Source organism: Tursiops truncatus, chromosome 1, assembly GCF_011762595.2.
Source record: "Tursiops truncatus isolate mTurTru1 chromosome 1, mTurTru1.mat.Y, whole genome shotgun sequence".
In the NCBI taxonomy this organism is placed as follows: domain Eukaryota; kingdom Metazoa; phylum Chordata; class Mammalia; order Artiodactyla; family Delphinidae; genus Tursiops; species Tursiops truncatus.
The window spans coordinates 25,397,284-25,414,934 of record NC_047034.1 but is presented as its reverse complement, the minus strand read 5'-3'; the positions used below and the strand labels follow the sequence as shown (position 1 = coordinate 25,414,934).

Sequence of the window (17,651 nt, the reverse complement as noted above, 5' to 3'; positions counted from 1 at the left end):
TCCTTTTGAAAATGCCATTAGGATAGCTTGGCCTGTACCAAGGTTTGGGCTGTTCTCTAGTACCAGAAACCAGAAAATTCATGTCCTAAAATGTTGGCATCCTTGAGGGGAACATTGCTGAGAAAAGGCCACTCCTGCAGAGCAGACAGCTTCCCAAGCAAGGAGGCATGTAAAGTCTTCTCCCAAACATGTGAATGTCTGTGAAGCAATCATGAACAGGGCACCACCAATCCCTTACAAATAAATAAACACAAGGGAAGTGATTTTTCCCTTGTGGATGTATGTATTTCAGTGTCACAACTCAATAGTGTCACAAGTAAGCATACTTGCGTGGGACCTAGAAGACAGACAGAGGCATGAGAGTTTGCCCTCACCCGGGGGCCTGGTGACTCAGTCTGCCCTCTCACAATGCTTTCTAATGAGAGAGAAAGAACCGCACTGATCTTGCACACCTTGGCCAGGAGCAATGGGCCACGGATGCTGGTGTCTTGGGACCCTTGTCCCCAGACCTTGGGCTGGTCTCCAGAGGACAACAATGGTGACCCTTCAGGCAATAGTCTAAGAGGATGTTCACAGACCAACAGGATGTGAGTGGAAGGAGACAGGGTCAGTGGGAGAAAGGGTGTAGAGTAGCGAAAAACTAGGTCAAGTTCATGGTTTTAGCCTACCTCTGGGCTTTCTTTGCCTTTCTGTTCTTCGTTCCTCTTCACTCTCCTCTCCCCCGGTGATCAGTGGGTGGATGCAGGGACCTGGTGTTGGGGGGCTAAGGCTGGGAGATCAGAACTCTTAGAGCTGGCTCGATCCCTGGCAACTCTTGCCCAGCATCTCAAGCTCTCTGTCTGGGGCTCTACAATACAGTCTGGCAGTTCACAGGTAAAGTGGGTAGAAAATGGGATAGGTACGAGAATGCAATGTAGTTCCAGGGTCATATCCTTAACCATGTGAGCGATACCAACATTTTCTTGGCATGTAAACATTGGGTGTTATCTTGATCTGAATATCTGACACCGGTAAGAATTCAGTGTGTGGTTTCCATTCTTGAATGCCAATGGTGCATTGCTTAAAAATAAACAAGCCCTGTCTCCCTTTTCTAAAAAAGAGCATGCTTGTGTGTACGCCTGGGTGGATGCATGTGTGTACGTTTATGATTTATACGTCTGCTGCCCACAGGAATCCTTCTCTTGCAAATTGTTCTGGAGATTAATTAGTTTTCTAGATTAACTAAGCTCCTTTCCTTTCATTTTATTTAGAATTAACATAACTCATTTTGCTTTCTTCTGTGCCCTCATTGTTTTTGCATTAAAGGAGGCACATTTTTGACAACAGACCCATGTCTGTAAGCGGACATTTATGGTTCTCTCTCACAAGAAGCAGGCCTTGAGGAAGAGCCATCCCCTGGTGCTGTAATTGGGTTGCCCAACCTGGCAATTCAGAGCTCACTATTTTTTTCTCCTTCAAAAGAACGTGGTCCGTAGATGCCTTTCTTTCTACTTCCAGAGTTCTTCACCTCCTTCCTGGGGAAGAAATATATTTAACAGCTCTCATGAAAGGAATGGCTTTTTTCTTATGAAATTACCTGGCCAACATTGCAAATGTGTGACTTTGGACATCTCATTTCACTGGTGGCCCGGTACCAGATTACCAGTTGAGAGAGTTTCCCAGCTCTCAGGGTCAGAGAACAAGGAGCTAGAGATTCCAGACTGTCCTTTCAGAAAGGAATTTTGAATCCTGTTGGGTGTTTTGGGGGACCTCAAGCTCGTACGTCCCTGGATGCCTGCCACGTAGGAGAATCCCAGCCAAGGAGACATCAAGGTCTGGGTGTTCTCTAGCCATCAGGGAGTTAACAGTGATGGTGGAGACACCCCACAGCCTTGAGGGTCTTTCCTTAGCATGTGCTATTTCAGATTTGTTCTTCTGTTGTTAGCTTTAACGGATGGTATGTGTGTTTACATATGTGTCTCCCTCACTGGATAGCGGGCTTCTTGAGGTCCTCTAGGCTCTCTGCCGTGCACGTTCTCAGCGTCTGCAGAGTGGCTTCCTGATAGTCGGAACTCACCAAATGCTTCTTGAGTGAGCCACTATGGACATTCACGAGTTAACAAGTTGAAGGAGGGGGAGCAACCTCACAGCCCCCTTGAGAAGGACAGGCTCTGCATCACATAGGAAATGACTGGGGCAGTTGCTGATAGCTGTGTCCTGATGGTCAAGTGATTTCGTAAGCCAGCATTTGTTCCTCTGCCTGTTTCCATGCTGCTGACTTTAAAAGCTCTCCCTTCATGAAACATCTGAACTGAAAGAAAGACAACACAGACAACTATCAAATCAGAACAAGATTATTGAATAGTAAGGAAATTAAGACACACCTTTGTGCTCTGGTTGGTAACTCTTTGGCACTCTGTATAAAATGAAACCACCTTATGTCATTACTCTACAGCACGCGTCAATGGACTTTTTCTGTAAGGGACCAGATAGCAAATATTTGTGGCTTTAGGGGGCCATACAGACTCTGTCACAACTACTCACCTCTGCTGTTGTAGCATGAAAGCATAAAAAATTGGTGTGGCTGTGTCCCAATAAAACTTTATTTACAAATACAGGCAGTGGGCCAGATTTGGCCTACAGGCCTTAGTTTGTCAGCCCCTGTCCTAGAGTACTACATTCTCTTTCATGCTCTTGTAAAATTAATATTATTAATTAAAATTTACTCATTATGCCATTTTTTGGTGTCCTCTTGCTCTAATAAAAGGTTGACTTATTTTGAAAAGTAAGACATTTTTCCAAAAATCATTTTAAAAGGTGTGTACTGTTGGGGTGGGAGGGAGGGGGAATATGTGTGCATAGAACATGGCTGCCTGAAAAAACGACATGGTTCTTCCCAGACCCTAATCAACTCTGCTCCGTCACCAGTGCTTTCCTCTCCCACCCAACCTATCTCTCCCACACGGCCCCCGAGTCTAAATCCTCGTCCAGCCTGGCCCTGAGGCTCAGTGGCAAGCAGCTCTGCACCTGCGCTCTCCTCTTCCTCTAGCCTCAGTCTGCATGCAGAGTGCAAACTGAGTTTGTGCTGACCACTGCCCTAGAAACTCTTTTGAACCTTTTTAGTTTCCTCCCAAAGACACTGAGTGAAACCTACAGTTTGCAGCCTTTAGTACCCTGTCGGTTCTTTCACCTTCCCTCCCCAATTTAATTGTCTTTGTTCCAAGTTAAAGGATCATGAAGAGGTGGAAAAAAACAAAGCTTTATAGCCACCATCTTTCACTCCCATAAGGTATGTTTTAGAGTCTAGAGAGGCCCACATGAAACAGTCTTGCCGGCAGTTTTACTGGCTTTCCAAAGGAGAGCTAAAATGCTGGTTGCCAAGCAACACACATGCCCTGGCTTCTTCCAACAATGTGGACTTAAAAAAATAAAATTGTCCTATGATTGACTCATGAATGGGGAATCATGTGGAAATACACAGGGCAAACAGTTTGATATAACAGTGCTATATCTGTTTATTGTGTCTTTGGTATCGTTTCCTGAAGACTTTACGGGGTCACATGGAGAAATAAGTGGGGTGTGCCTTCAGCAGAGTGCAACTGATGAACAAGACATTTCATTAGGAACGTCATCGTACCGTCGGTCCTTGGAATCATTTGCAGATTCCACGTTGTGAATTATGTTCGAAATCCATACTTTTACCATAATTTGCAGACATGCTTAGTAGCAAAAACTCTGAGCCACCCAATGCACATGTTCCCAGCTGAAACTGGACAAGGCAACCGCCCTGCCTTCTTGTTTCACCTCTCTTCATGCGAACAAGGGTCCTTTTTGCAGTCTATTTAGGGACACGTGTTTTTAGTATTTCTGTGCTTTTTTTTGGTGATCTCACTGTTTAAAGTAGGCCCCTAGGTGTAGTGCCGCAGTGCTGTCTAGTGTTCTTTAGTGCAAGAAGGCTGTGATGTACCTTGCAGAGAAAATATATGTTAGAGAAGTTTCATTCAGGCATATTATAGTGCTGTTGGTGTGAGTTCAGTGTTAATGGATCAACAACATGGCACATCCAGAGAAAGGAAGAGGAAATTCACCGATGTATATCTGACTGCTCTGGAAAGTACTCAGGTTACGTCTAAAGTGCATAACGAAGCTGTAGAAACAGGCTGTGTTTGTGGATCACAATATGACCAGTTTTTTTTTAAAAGCATAGTGGAAAATACCATAAGGCTTAAAGCCCAAGAAATTTATGGTCATGTTACCCAGGGTCAGGGAAATGTTCAACCCTTCTCAGCTAGTGTTTTATTTTAGAGAAAGTATATATAATTCATTATTTGTAAGAAATAGAAATTAAGGTGTCTTTAAAGAGATATGCACATAAAACAAGATTATGTATTGATCCACTGATGAAATATTGTGACCAGAGGGTCTCAGGAACCTAAAACCATGTATTTCCCCTAGGAGCATGGCTCAGCATTCACTAATTCAGTGTTCATGGAGACATAACAAAAAATAACTATCATGAATAATAAGAATTAACCATATATGATCACAACTTAACCCTAATGGAATCTATCTTCCACTTCCCATATGGAAGACAAAGTCCTAAACTCATCCAGGTGCAGTGTCTCTGCTGAGAATGTGTGCCAGGAATGGGACTTGACTTCCCCATCTGGTCGTCAGCTCTGGTGGTGTCCATGATATTCCTGATAGACATTTTGAAGGAAGTTAAATGTTTAGAGCCCGGAGCTAGGGCTGGAGGTCTCTTCCTCCACACCCCACTTAGCTTTCTGTCCAAGTCAGTTCAGGCTGCTATAACAGAATACCATAGACTGAGGGGCTTAGGTAACAGTCATTTATTTCTCACAGTTCTGGAGGCTGGGAATCCAAGATTAAGGTGCTAGGGGATTTGTGTCTGGTGAGGGCCCACTTCCTGGCTCACAGGCAGCTGTCTTCTCACTGTGTCCTCACATAACAGAAAGGACAAGGAAACTCTCCAGGGTCTTTTTTATAAGGCCACTAATTCCACTCATGTGGGCTCCACCCTCATGACCTAATCACCTCCCCAAGGTCCGACTTCCAGGTACCATCACTTGGGGTGTTAGGTTTCAACACATGAATTTGGAGGACACATAAACATTCAGTCCATAGCACTCTCCTTCCATCACTTTTATCACTGATTATTTTGCTCGAAGGGAAACCCTGCTATATTTTTAAATTGCCCTGGCACTGAGTCATAGTGAGCCCAGTATCCCTGAACTGACACCTTAATTGGTCCCAGACGGAAAGGGAAAACTATTGCTCTTACACCAGTCTTTCCTCCCTGAAGGCCTGATGCAGGTTACATGTGAAGTGGTTTCCTGTCTCCAAGGTCTACTCCCTGCTGACAGCGGCCTGCATGTCACACTGAGTCTCCTGAGCTGGACAGTCTCTCTCCAGAGAGCTGAGTTGGCGGGGTAGAGGGGAAAGGAGGGGATGTCTGGCTAAGAGTCTGATGCAGACACAGGCGTGAGGACAAACCCCTCTCATCTGGCAAAATAAACTCAACACAGGGCATGGGAAGCAAAGAGCCTCCCTCAGCCTTTGGGATCAGGGGAGTCTCCAGAGATGAAGTGACATTTGGCAGCAGGTAAGATGATGACGTAAGCAGAAGCCTCTTAAAAGCAAGGCAGGAAGAATGTTGGGACAAGTATAGGAATGGAAAGACATGAGCCATTCCTCCAGACCACTTTTTAAAGAGCCTAGAGACACCATCTGTAAACTCCTGGGCCTCGTTATCACCCCTCAGGGCACTGGCCCCACGCAGCACCTGCAAAGTCCCCAGAGGAGTCCCTTCTAGAAAGTTCTGCTTTCTGTTGCTGATGGAGTGAGTGCTCGGGCCTATGTCTGTGTGTCCCCAGTAATAATCAGGAATATGAATACATTTTCCTTCATCACTACCGTGTGCAGATAGGAGTTAAGAGACGATGGCAATAAAGTGGGTGCAACTCCTTGGCAAAAGAAACCTTGTATGTATTACAGACCCAGAGATCTTCAATACAAGTTCACGGCTGGGGAACTGCTCTTTGTTGTGGGGATTGCCTGGTGCAGAAACTTGCAGAGAAGGGCCGGATGTGCAGCTAGCATGCCGAATCACCGATCACAGAGCTGTGCTCTCTCCATCCCTTCCTCTCATTTCTATTCCCAGGTCTCATTACGTGCAATGTCATATGCACACACGCAGACACACAGGAATACCCCATCACGGCCAGGACGGCGGTGCCAGGGGAGGTGTTTTGCATGAATTCCATCCTTGGGGTTGGAAGCACTTGCTCAGCTGTCAACTACAGATAGCCTCGTGTAGAAGATGATGTTAATTAGTTTGCCATTTAAAAAACGGGGAAAAAAACCCCACTGCCCACAACAAGCCACGTAGGGGCCTGAAGCCCTACCCTGACAGCCAAAGTGAAGCACGGCCCGCTAATGCAGCCTTAATTCACTTTGTTGGCAGAGAAAGCAAGCTCACCATGCTGCTGCGGGAGTCCCTGGGGAACGTGAACTGCCGCACGACCATGATCGCTCACATCTCGGCCGCCGCCGGGAACTATGCCGAAACCCTGTCCACCATCCAGATTGCCTCGAGAGTGTTGAGGATGAAGAAAAAGAAAACGAAGGTAAGGAGCTTGCAGGGGGTGCAGGTGGCTGAAGGAGCTTTCGTAGCCCTGCCCTGGAACTGAGTCAGAAAGGGCCAAATCAATATTTCGAATCCCCCAGCACCAGGGGCGTGGTGAGCGTGGCTGGCTGCCGCTGGCCCGGCTCAGCAACCACCCCGGGGCAGGAACCCCTTCTGGCCGATACTGAAGTCACTTCCCCTCCGCACCGCTGGTGCTTTCCTCGGTCATCCAGCCTGGACCCCTAACAGGGAGTACTTGGTCCACTTTAGATAGTTTAAATGGATTGCTACTTTGAAAATTTTGAGAGGGACGGGAACTATTCATAGTTTATCTCTTGCCTACCTTGGTCCTTCAACTGACTGACCCCTCCTTGCTCAGGTGGCCCTACTTCCCTTGCATTTCCAGGAGGCATTCTCAGGCTGCTGGGTGTTGTCATGTTAATTCAGTGGTTTCTGGTTGATGCAGAGTCTGCTAGAAACCACTGGGCTCGTTTTCTCAGGCCGAGGCAAAGCCAGGACAGTGGTGGTGTGACAAGAACATTTGAGAAAATCATCATGATTGTGGTCACACTGGTCCATAGCCAGCTGGTGATTTGCGGGGGGCATTCCCCCTCCTTTTTGTATCTTTCTTTTTTTTGGGGGGGGTCAAAAACACATCTTTCCAGTGTTCCTTGGCACACGTTGTCACAAATGGTTTGGGTGTGCAAACTGGTGACCCCTCCTCAGTCCTTAGGCAGTCGGATGGGACCCGGGCGGGTCACCCCGTTTCACGAGCAGCCTCTGCTTCCCCAGTGCGCCTCACAGGGGTTTCCTTCGAGTATGAGGCCGTGACGTGCATAGCTTGGGTGACTGGCCTGGCACATCCCGGGTGACAGCCCAGAAGCAGGGAGGCCCACTGGGGTCTGGATGGCCTATATGGAGCCGGTGGCCTCCACCCGTTGCCCCACGAAGTCAGGGTCCCTGGGAGGGCTGTCTTAGAAGGGTGGCCCACACTAACGGTTCCCCTCTCACTCACAGTACACGTCGAGCTCCTCCGGGGGAGAGAGCTCCTGTGAGGAAGGCAGAATGCGCAGGCCCACCCAGCTGAGACCCTTCCACGCCAGGGCCGCCGTGGAGTCGGACTTCCCAATCCCTCACCTGTCTAGCGACCCCGACTACTCCTCCAGCAGCGAGCAGTCCTGCGACACGGTCATCTACATTGGGCCAAACGGCACGGCCCTCTCTGACAAGGAGCTCACCGACAACGAGGGGCCTCCAGATTTTGTCCCTATCGTGCCGGCCCTGCAGAAGGCGGCCAGGGGTGACAGCCGGTCCGCGGAGGCCGGAGAGGCCGCGGCCAGCAAGTCGGAAAGGGACTGCTTGAAGTGCAACACGTTCGCCGAGCTGCAGGAGAGGCTAGATTGCATTGACGGCAGTGAGGAGTCCAGCACGTTCCCTTTCGAAGAGCTGCCGGCCCAGTTTGGGGCACAGCAAGGAAGCAAGAGTGTCCCGCTAAGCCAGGCAGCTGGGGCAAGCCCACTCTGTGAGTCTGATAAGGAAGATGATGGGTCAGATAGCCAGCTGACAGCCAGAGAAGGCAGTGAGCCCCCGGGCTCCAAGGTGCAGGGGAATCACTCCCCTGTCCCTGCTGCGTGGCTCACCAACAGCCCCACCCCTGCCTCACCCAGAAGCATCCCGGGCAGCGGCAGCCAGCACGGTTCTTCCCAGCTCGTGCAGAGCCCCAGCCTCCAGAGCAGCCGGGAAAGCCTGAACTCCTGTGGCTTTGTAGAAGGCAAGCCCAGGCCTATGGGCTCCCCCAGGCTGGGCATCGCCAGCCTGTCCAAGACCTCAGAGTACAAGCCGGCCAGCTCTCCTTCCCAGAGGTGCAAAGTCTACACCCAGAAGGGTGTCCTGCCTTCTCCTGCCCCCCTGCCCACCTTCAGCAAGGATGCAGGCGTGGTATCTAGTGAGTCCCTGCTGCAGCCCGAGGTACGTACCCCCCCGGTCGGAATGAGCCCCCAGGTTTTGAAGAAATCCATGTCTACTGGGAGTGAAGGGTTCCCGGAAACCCCTGTGGACGCCGAACGTCAGGCAGCCACTTCTGCAGATGCCAAGAAGGAGATACGCAGCACCACGATGGTGACAGTGCAGCAGCCCCTGGAGCTGAACGGTGAGGACGAGCTGGTGTTCACGCTGGTGGAGGAGCTGACCATCAGCGGGGTCCTGGGCGGCGGCCGCCCCACCAGCATCATCAGCTTCAACAGCGACTGCTCGGTGCAGGCCTTGGCCTCGGGCTCCAGGCCCGTCAGCATCATCGGCAGCGTCAGCGAGGACCTCGAGTGCTACTCAAACGTGGCTCCTGTCTCCGAGGTCAGCATCACGCAGTTCTTGCCCCTCCCGAAACTGAACCTGGATGAGAAGGCCCGGGAGACAGGGAGCAGGCGTTCCTCCATCAGCTCCTGGCTGAGCGAGATGAGCACAGGCAGTGACGGTGAGCCGCCCTGCCACAGTTTCATAGCCCAGACGTGTTTCGGGCATGGGGAAGCAATGGCAGACCCTCCAGCCTCGGAGTTCGTCAGCGGCACGCAGAACACCGCTGTGGTATGCCGAGAGAAGCCCAAGGAGGGCCCCGACAGTTTGCTCCTCTTGTCGGAAATGGGGGACGACTCCTTCAACAAAGCAACCCCTGTCAAAGGCTGCAAGATATCCACGCTGGGCAAAGCCATGGTCACCATCTCGAATACGGCCAGCCTGAGCAACTGCGAAGGGTACATCCCCATGAAGACCAACATCACGGTTTACCCCTGCATCGCCGTGAGCCCCCGGAACGTCCAAGAGCCCGAGGCGTCCCTTGCCACCGTCAGCTCAGTCCCCAAAGCAGCCCGGTCTCAGGAGAGCAAGGAAAGTGGTGCAAAGAAAGAGATGAAATTTGAGGACCCCTGGCTGAAACGAGAAGAGGAGGTAAAGAAAGAGAATGCCTATCCCCACGAAGCAGGGATGAGGCACGAGACTACCCCAGGCCCCCCAAAGCCTGAGGCCAGAGCGGAACAGGACAGGAAGGCCAGCCCCAGCGACGGGCTCAGCAGCAGCAGCGGTGAGGTATCTGCCTCCCCTGTGGCCGACAACTTCAGGAGGGTTGTGGACGGCTGTGAGACGGCCCTGCCCAGTGTGGCTGCCCAGAGCCCTGTGCACCTCAACAAAAGCCTGAAGTCGAGCAGCCTTCCCAGGGCTTTTCAGAAAGCCAGCCGGCAGGAGGAACCGGACAGCCTCTTCTCTCACTGCCCTGCCGAGACCAACGGCATCGGCCCGGCTTCCAGCGCCCAGCCCTCCAAGGCCACCCTGGAGAGGAAGGTGGCGTCACCCAAGCACTGTGTCCTGGCTCGGCCCAAAGGCACTCCCCCGCTGCCCCCTGTCCGAAAGTCCAGCTTGGACCAGAAGAACCGGGCCAGCCCCCAGCACAGCGCCTGCAGCAGCAACTCCAGCAGCCCCTTGAACCAACCGGCGCCCTTCTCCGCCAGCTTCCCAGACGAGCCTAGCGGCAAGACGAAGGATGCCGGCAGCTGCAGCAGCAAGCTCTTCGGTGCCAAACTGGAGCAGCTGGCCAGCAGGACCAACTCTCTCGGCAGGACAACAGTCAGCCACTACGAATGCCTCTCGCTGGAGAGGGCCGAGAGCCTGTCCTCCGTGAGCTCCAGGCTGCACGCGGGGAAGGACAGCACCATGCCCCGCACGGGGAGGAGCCCGGGCCGCAGCGCCGGGGCCTCGCCCACCAACCCGGGCCCCGCGCAGTCGGCCGGGGCCTCGCCCAAGGCCAGCCAGTCCAAGATCTCCGCCGTGAGCAAGCTGCTCCTGGCCAGCCCCAAGGCCCGCAGCCTGTCCACCTCCACCACCAAGACCCTGAGCTTCTCCACCAAGTCCCTGCCGCAGGCGGTGGGCCAGAGCTCCGGCCCGGCCCCCGGCGGGAAGCACATGTCCTGGTCCACCCAATCGCTGAGCCGGAGCCGGGGCTCGGGCCTGGCGTCCAAGCTGCCGCTGCGGGCGGTGAACGGGCGCATCTCGGAGCTGCTGCAGGGCGGCGCGGGGCCCCGGGGGCCGCCGGCGCGCGCGGGGCCCGAGGCGGAGGAGCGCGCGGCCACCGCCGACGAGCGCCCGCCACCCGCCGTCCCGCTGCCCTCGCCCTACAGCAAGATCACGCCGCCGCGCAGGCCCCACCGCTGCAGCAGCGGCCACGGCAGCGACAACAGCAGCGTGCTGAGTGGGGAGCTGCCGCCTGCCATGGGCAAGACGGCGCTCTTCTACCACAGCGGCGGCAGCAGCGGCTACGAGAGCATGATGCGCGACAGCGAGGCCACCGGCAGCGCGTCGTCCGCCCAGGACTCCATGAGCGAGAACAGCAGCTCCGTGGGCGGGCGCTGCCGCAGCCTCAAAGCCCCGAAGAAGCGCGCCAACTCAGGTAGGCTCGGGCCCTGGCATCGACGGGCGGAGGGCGGGCCCCAGGACTCGAGGGTGGGCGCCCCTGTCCCCAACCGCCTGTCACCTGCTGGGGACAGAGCCATGGAGGGCTTCACTGTCACACCACAGGCAAGTGCAGACTCCGGAATGTTCCGGTCCAAATGTAGGGACTGTGGTCAATGCACATCATAAGCCATTTGTTTGCCTCAAATCAAAGAAACCAACCTCAAGGGACCCATGCAGTCATGTTGTAATTCTAGACGTTGTGATGTAGATGGCCCCATTCACCCACCCCATCACAGATCGTGATATACGATGAGGAGGTTAGCCTCCCAGCACGTTCAGGAGTCATCATGGCTGTCAGAATTTCGATGTCTTTATTTCCCAGGCGGTGTATGCATCAGGCTTTGATCTATTTTGACGGTGCTCTGCTTCAGACCCTCAGCCCTGAGTCTCAGCAGAAGACCCGGGAGCAGAACCCCCTGTATAAGACAAGTGGAGAACAGAAATCCATTCAGTATAACGTGACAGCTGTTGGGTCCTATTTTCAGGGTCAAGGGCATTCAAATGTATTGATAGCAGTTACTAAAAATAGCAAAGAAGTGTACCTAAGCCAGAGCCTTTGACAACAACAACAAAAAAATCTGGCCTTCCCCGTACTCGGTTGTTAAACCTTATTATTACAATCTACCCAGCCTTGGTCTTCAAAGTCCAGATTATTGTGTGACGTTTGCCATGTGCTCACATGAGTTTGAGTGCTACAGAGTGCTTTCACGTACTCTAACTTAGCATCTTGAATCTACCAGTCCAGGTTATTCTTACAATAGCTTTACCCTTTTTTTGACTTGTATGGTTTGGTTTGGCTGTTACACTGGAGTAAAGAGGAAGAAAAACTAACCACTTGGAGAGTGGACCGCAGGCTCTACACGTGTCCTTGCTTGCTGCTACCTCCTTTTGTAAATGCTGTTCTCGAGGGTCCCTTGTTAGGTTAGGCTGTTTGTGTAAAATCAAAGCACCAGTCTGGGTGCCAGAGATGGGATTTAATAGAGAGTGCTGAGGGCGTCGGACTGCTGCGAGCAGCTGCCGTAGATCCCAGGCTCCATAATGGATACGGCAGTGGAGATATGCTCCTTGCAGGCTGGGTGACCTTGTCTCGCTTATTTACGATTATTATTAAGAAAAATGCTGGCTGTCAGACATGATCAGCATAAATCAAAAGCAACTTCTTTAAGAGAAGCCATAAAACTCCTCAAAGGAAACTCCTAGCTCGATGGCATGATTTTACAATTACTAGAGACATTTGGAACTGCAGAGGAGACAGGCAATTATCTGTTAGTGGAGGTTGCTTTAATGCTTTGGTTATTTCCTTAGTGAAAATGAACTAGAAATATACTGCCAGGAAGAGAACCTTGAGTTTTTTGAGTGCTTTGTAGTACAGGTAACAGCGGAAACAACCGAACATCATGAATGTTCACCTTTCCAGTCCCATTCCTGGAGATTCCGTGTCGGTGGAGAGTGCGCAGAATTCGACCTGGTGCAGTGGGATGATTGATCTAGAAAGCAGGAGACTTGGGGTCTTGGGCTGTGTGACGTTTGGGGAATAACTATACTCTCTGGGCTTCAGTTTTCTCACATCAAAGTAAAATGAAAGGGTTGGTAGAGAACCACCATGGTATCTCTGATGCTCACGTTGTAGAAGTTGGTGCAAATAATATAAAGAATATTGGTGGTAATATGACTTCTTTTCCATATGACGATCCGTAGTCAGTGGGATTTATTTTTATTTTTTATTTCCTTTCCTTTTTTAAATTTTTATTTATTTTACATTTTTATTGGAGTATAATTGCTTCACAATGGTGTGTTAGTTTCTGCTTTATAACAAAGTGAATCAGTTATATATATACATATGTTCCCATAACTCTTCCCTCTCGCGTCTCCCTCCCTCCCACCCTCCCAATCCCACCCCTCTAGGTGGTCACAAACCACCTAGCTGATCTCCCTGTGCTATGCGGCTGCTTCCCACTAGCCATCTATTTTACGTTTGGTAGTGTATATATGTCCATGCCACTCCCTCACGTCGTCCCGGCTTACCCTTCCCCCTCCCCGTATCCTCAGGTCCATTCTCTAGTAGGTCTGTGTCTTTATTCCCATCTTGCCCCTAGGTTCTTCATGACCTTTTTTTTCTTTTTTCCTTAGATTCCATATATATGTGTTAGCATACGGTATTTGTTTTTCTCTTTCTGACTTACTTCACTCTGTATGACAGACTCTAGGTCCATCCACCTCACTACAAATAACTCAATTTTGTTTCTTTTTATGGCTGAGTAATATTCCATTGTATATATGTGCCACATCTTCTTTATCCATTCATCTGTTGATGGATTAGAGACCTAAATGTAAGGCCAGACACTATCAAACTCTTAGAGGAAAACATAGGCAGAACACTCTATGACATAAATCACAGCAAGATCCTTTTTGACCCACCTCCTAGAGAAATGGAAACAAAAACAAAAATAAACAAATGGGACCTAAGAAACTTAAAAGCTTTTGCACAGCAAAGGAAACCATAAACAAGACCAAAAGACAACCCTCAGAATGGGAGAAAATATTTGCAAATGAAGCAACTGACAAAGGATTAATCTCCAAAATTTACAAGCAGCTCATGAAGCTCAATATCAAAAAAAACAAACAACCCAATCCAAAAATGGGCACAAGACCTAAAAAGACATTTCTCCAAAGAAGATATACAGATTGCCAACAAACACATGAAAGAATGCTCAACATTATTAATCATTAGAGAAATGCAAATCAAAACTACAATGAGATATCATCTCACACCGGTCAGAATGGCCATCATCAAAAAATCTACAAACAATAAATGATGGAGAGGATGTGGAGAAAAGGGAACACTGTTGCACTGTTGGTGGGAATGTAAATTGATACAGCCACCATGGAGAACAGTATGGAGGTTCCTTAAAAAGCTAAAAATAGAACTACCATACGACCCAGCAATCCTACTACTGGGCATATACCCTGAGAAAACCATAATTCAGAAAGAGTCATGTAGGGCTTCCCTGGTGGTGCAGCGGTTGAGAGTCTGCCTGCCGATGCAGGGGACACGGGTTCGTGCCCCGGTCCGGGAAGATCCCACATGCCGCGGAGCGGCTAGGCCCGTGAGCCATGGCTGCTGAGCCTGTGCGTCCGGAGCCTGTGCTCCACAACGGGAGAGGCCACAAGAGTGAGAGGCCCGCGTACTGCAAAAAAAAAAAAAAAAAAAGAGTCATGTACCACAGTGTTCACTGCAGCTCTATTTACAATAGCCAGGACATGGAAGCAACTTACGTGTCCATCAACAGATGAAGGGATTTATTTTTAAGTTGTTAAATTTTGATCAGGCCTCTTCTGTGCAGTTAGAGCTTGGTGATATGGAAGTTGCAAGTGTGGTTGGGGAGGAGCAGGCAGCGTAGAAGACAAGGCCACTGTAAGAAGTGCATAATCTCACTGGCGAGCAAGGATGAAGAGTGTGGAACAGGGAACAGTGAACCGTGAACCAAGGTGCCTTGCCAAGTGCTGACTGAGGTTGTGAGAGCTAAGGGTAAGAAGTATTTAGACAAAGAGGGCCCAGAACATTGAAGAAGGCTACAGGGAAACATTGGGATTGGGCCAGGCCTTAAAGGATGCTGGGACAAAGCGGGTAAAGGGCGTTGTAGGCTGAGGCAGTGATGGGAACACGAGCTTGAGGCAGTAAGAGCATGGTTTACGGATAAAGAGCGGGGTTAACTCAACAAGGGGGATATTCTTAATGGATGTAATAACGGACAGAAAATGTAAGCCCAGATCAAGTTATTCCTTGAACGTCTGGCCACTGTGATAAGAATGACTGCAGTTGGCAATGGGGAGTCATTATAGGTTCCTGGCTGAGAGTGTCATAAGGTGACAGAAGCTGTGGGTTGCTTTCTATAGATGGATTTTCATCAATCCTTCCACCGTTCCTTGCCAGCTCCCCCGTGGTAGGTACACGAATGTATACGTGTAGCCATTAGCCATGAAGTAGAGTGATGACAGCCAGATCAGGTGGGGAGCGAATGTCCACCCTGTCCAGAGGGCATTCAGTTGCTAAGAGGATGGAAATCGGGGATGGGCAGTTGATGGCGTAGTTGCATCAGCTTGGCCGCCCCCGAGGCCCCATCCTTTCAGTGATTGATAGCTCTTTGGTATCATGTATCATGTGGGCTCTCCCAGACACGCTCTCTCTTCTTCCTCATGTTCCTGACACTTCACCCCAAACCTGGTGTGTTACCCCCTTGGCTTCTCTCTTTTTTTTTTTTTTTCCTTCTCTCTCAGGCTGGCTGGGGAAATATGAAAATTAGATCAGCACCTTGGTCTGAGTGAGGTTCATTGCCACTGTAGCAGGCCCGGGTGTGGTGTGACACAGCATCCAGAAAGCCCAGGAGAGAAACCAGCCAGGGAGTGTGTCGGTTCTGAGATGCACCCAGGGCTTGACCTGCCTGGACGTGAGCTCCTGAGAGCCCTGTTCGGCACTTGACTCAGCCTGTTGGGTCCGCAGTGCTGGGCTGGTACAGGTTACCATGAATCAGTTCGACACCATCGATTGATGCGTTGGTTGGTTGGTTGGCTGACCGTGTGGTCCTACAAGTTAGCTGAGTTCTTTTCTATGTACTTCTCATATCTCGCCCTGCTGGTGACCTGTGTTTTAAACATTAAGCCTATCCTCTATTTTCTTTCCCACTCTAAGCACCAAACACTGTGCCTTCCCTTCTCTGGGTGCCGAGTAAACGTTACTGACCGATGGGTTGCCGGGTTCAGTTAGCAGATCCACTGCACCAAAACCTGTGACTAGTTACTGCTCCAAAGGGCCTAGAGCACCATGGTTCGCTCTGTCTGTACCCCTCGGCTTGTTCGGTTCTCAGGTGCCATCTTATTTTGTTTTAATGAATTCAGGAAACACAGTGGTTCCTGGCTTAATGAAAACGGGGATAAGGCAGGCAGCATCTTGGCAGCTGTCAGATTTCTAGAGTGTTTCTAAGAGACTCTACCTAGAAACAGATGAGAAAGGGTTCCAAATGAGATAGCCTTTTTGACTATAAGTTGGGAACTACTAGAAAAGTAATTGGCTCGCTAAGACACCAAGGAAGCCCCTTAGAGTGGAGAGTGGGTGGAGGCAGGTACGGGGCTGAGAGGCCTAGAGCAAGTGTGTGAGGGGCCTGGGCTCTGCAGCCGGGCCCCTTGCCATCTCCTGTCCAGCCTGGGAAGGGTTCACTCTTCACTTCAAGCTTGCAGCAGCCAGTGCAGCCCCATCCTCATTCATCTGGGAGGCCACGGAGCTGACCCTTGCCAGCCAGTAAATCCACACACGCTGATCTTTCCCCTCCCCCTCCCCCTCCCCCCTCCTCGTTGCGGATGCCCGTGGGTCCTCCTGGCATTCGTGCTTTCTGCCTTTTGACTCAGTATCTTTCTAGTGCCTGTACCCTGAGTCGGAATGAAGATGGAGGGTGACGGAGGGAAAGCTGGTGACGGCGGGTTCTCAGGGGTGGGCGGTGGGGATGGACATCAGCTTGTTCCCTGAGGAGTGTCGTGAGTCCTCGGCGCTCAGAATGCCCATGTTTCCTGACATTTGACCTAAGAAGCAGCATCTTCAGACTCAGTGTGGACACTTTTTTAAAAAAATGTTTTTGGAGTAGAGTTGCTTTACAACGTTGTGTTAGCTTCTGCTGTACAGTAAAGTGAATCAGCTATAGGTCTCATATATCCCTTCTTTTTTAGATTTCCTTCCCATTTAGGTCACCACAGAGCTTTGAGTAGAGTTCCCTGTGCTATACGGTAGGTTCTCATTAGTTACCATTTTATACATAGTGGTGTACGTATGTCGAATGTGGACACTTTTATCTGCACTCAGTGATGATACAAATGGAAGGCCCAACATCAGACTCCTCACTGGGGCCATCAGTGCTGCGGAGGGTAGAGTGGGGCGTGACAGGCCGGGGGCCCCTCCCGCTGCACGCAGGCGGCAGCCACGCCTGGATGGGGAGGGGAGAGGGTGGGCTCAGGTCAAATTGGGGCCATTGCATGCAGCAAAGCTATTGGCGTTTATCAGCTTAAGTGCTTTGTTCTTTTTTTTGCACACTTGACGTCTCCATGTCCAGACTGAGTGCCGGGCTGATGAGCAGGGAGTGATAGAGAAGAAAAAGGAATCCTGACCCACTGGCCTCAGGACGTGTGATCCCAAACCAGACAGCTACATCTGACGGGGCCCCGCACCACTGTTGCCCGACTAAGGCGCTTCCCCGCAGCTTCCTTACAGTGGACACGTCCCTGACCTTCCAGCAACCTGGAAGGAAGTGGTCATTGACAGGGACTAGGTTCAGCAGAAAGCTGGAAGCATCTGCTTGAGAGGTGGAGAGGGTGGAGCATGCTGAAAATCCAAGAAATCATATTTCTGTGGGGACCCAGGCAAAGGCCCTGTGGTCAGTTCTCTCCTAGTGATGACGTGGCGTTTGGGCACCGTTGTTTCCTGTGCCCTTTCCAGCAGTATGAGGGCGCCACCCCTCCCTCTGAAACTTCCTTCACAGCATTA

At 50.8% G+C, this 17,651-nt stretch overlaps 1 protein-coding gene across 1 annotated transcript in view; it reads left to right on the top strand.

Moving 5' to 3' along the window:
* The window catches only part of KIF26B (kinesin family member 26B), a 506,655-nt gene that overhangs the window by 469,491 nt on the left and 19,513 nt on the right, over positions 1-17,651 (top strand). The window contains exons 11-12 of the mRNA XM_019920589.3: positions 6,464-6,626; positions 7,643-11,057. Coding sequence (XP_019776148.1) covers positions 6,464-6,626; positions 7,643-11,057 — 3,578 coding nt within the window. The remainder of the gene's footprint in view (positions 1-6,463; positions 6,627-7,642; positions 11,058-17,651) is intronic.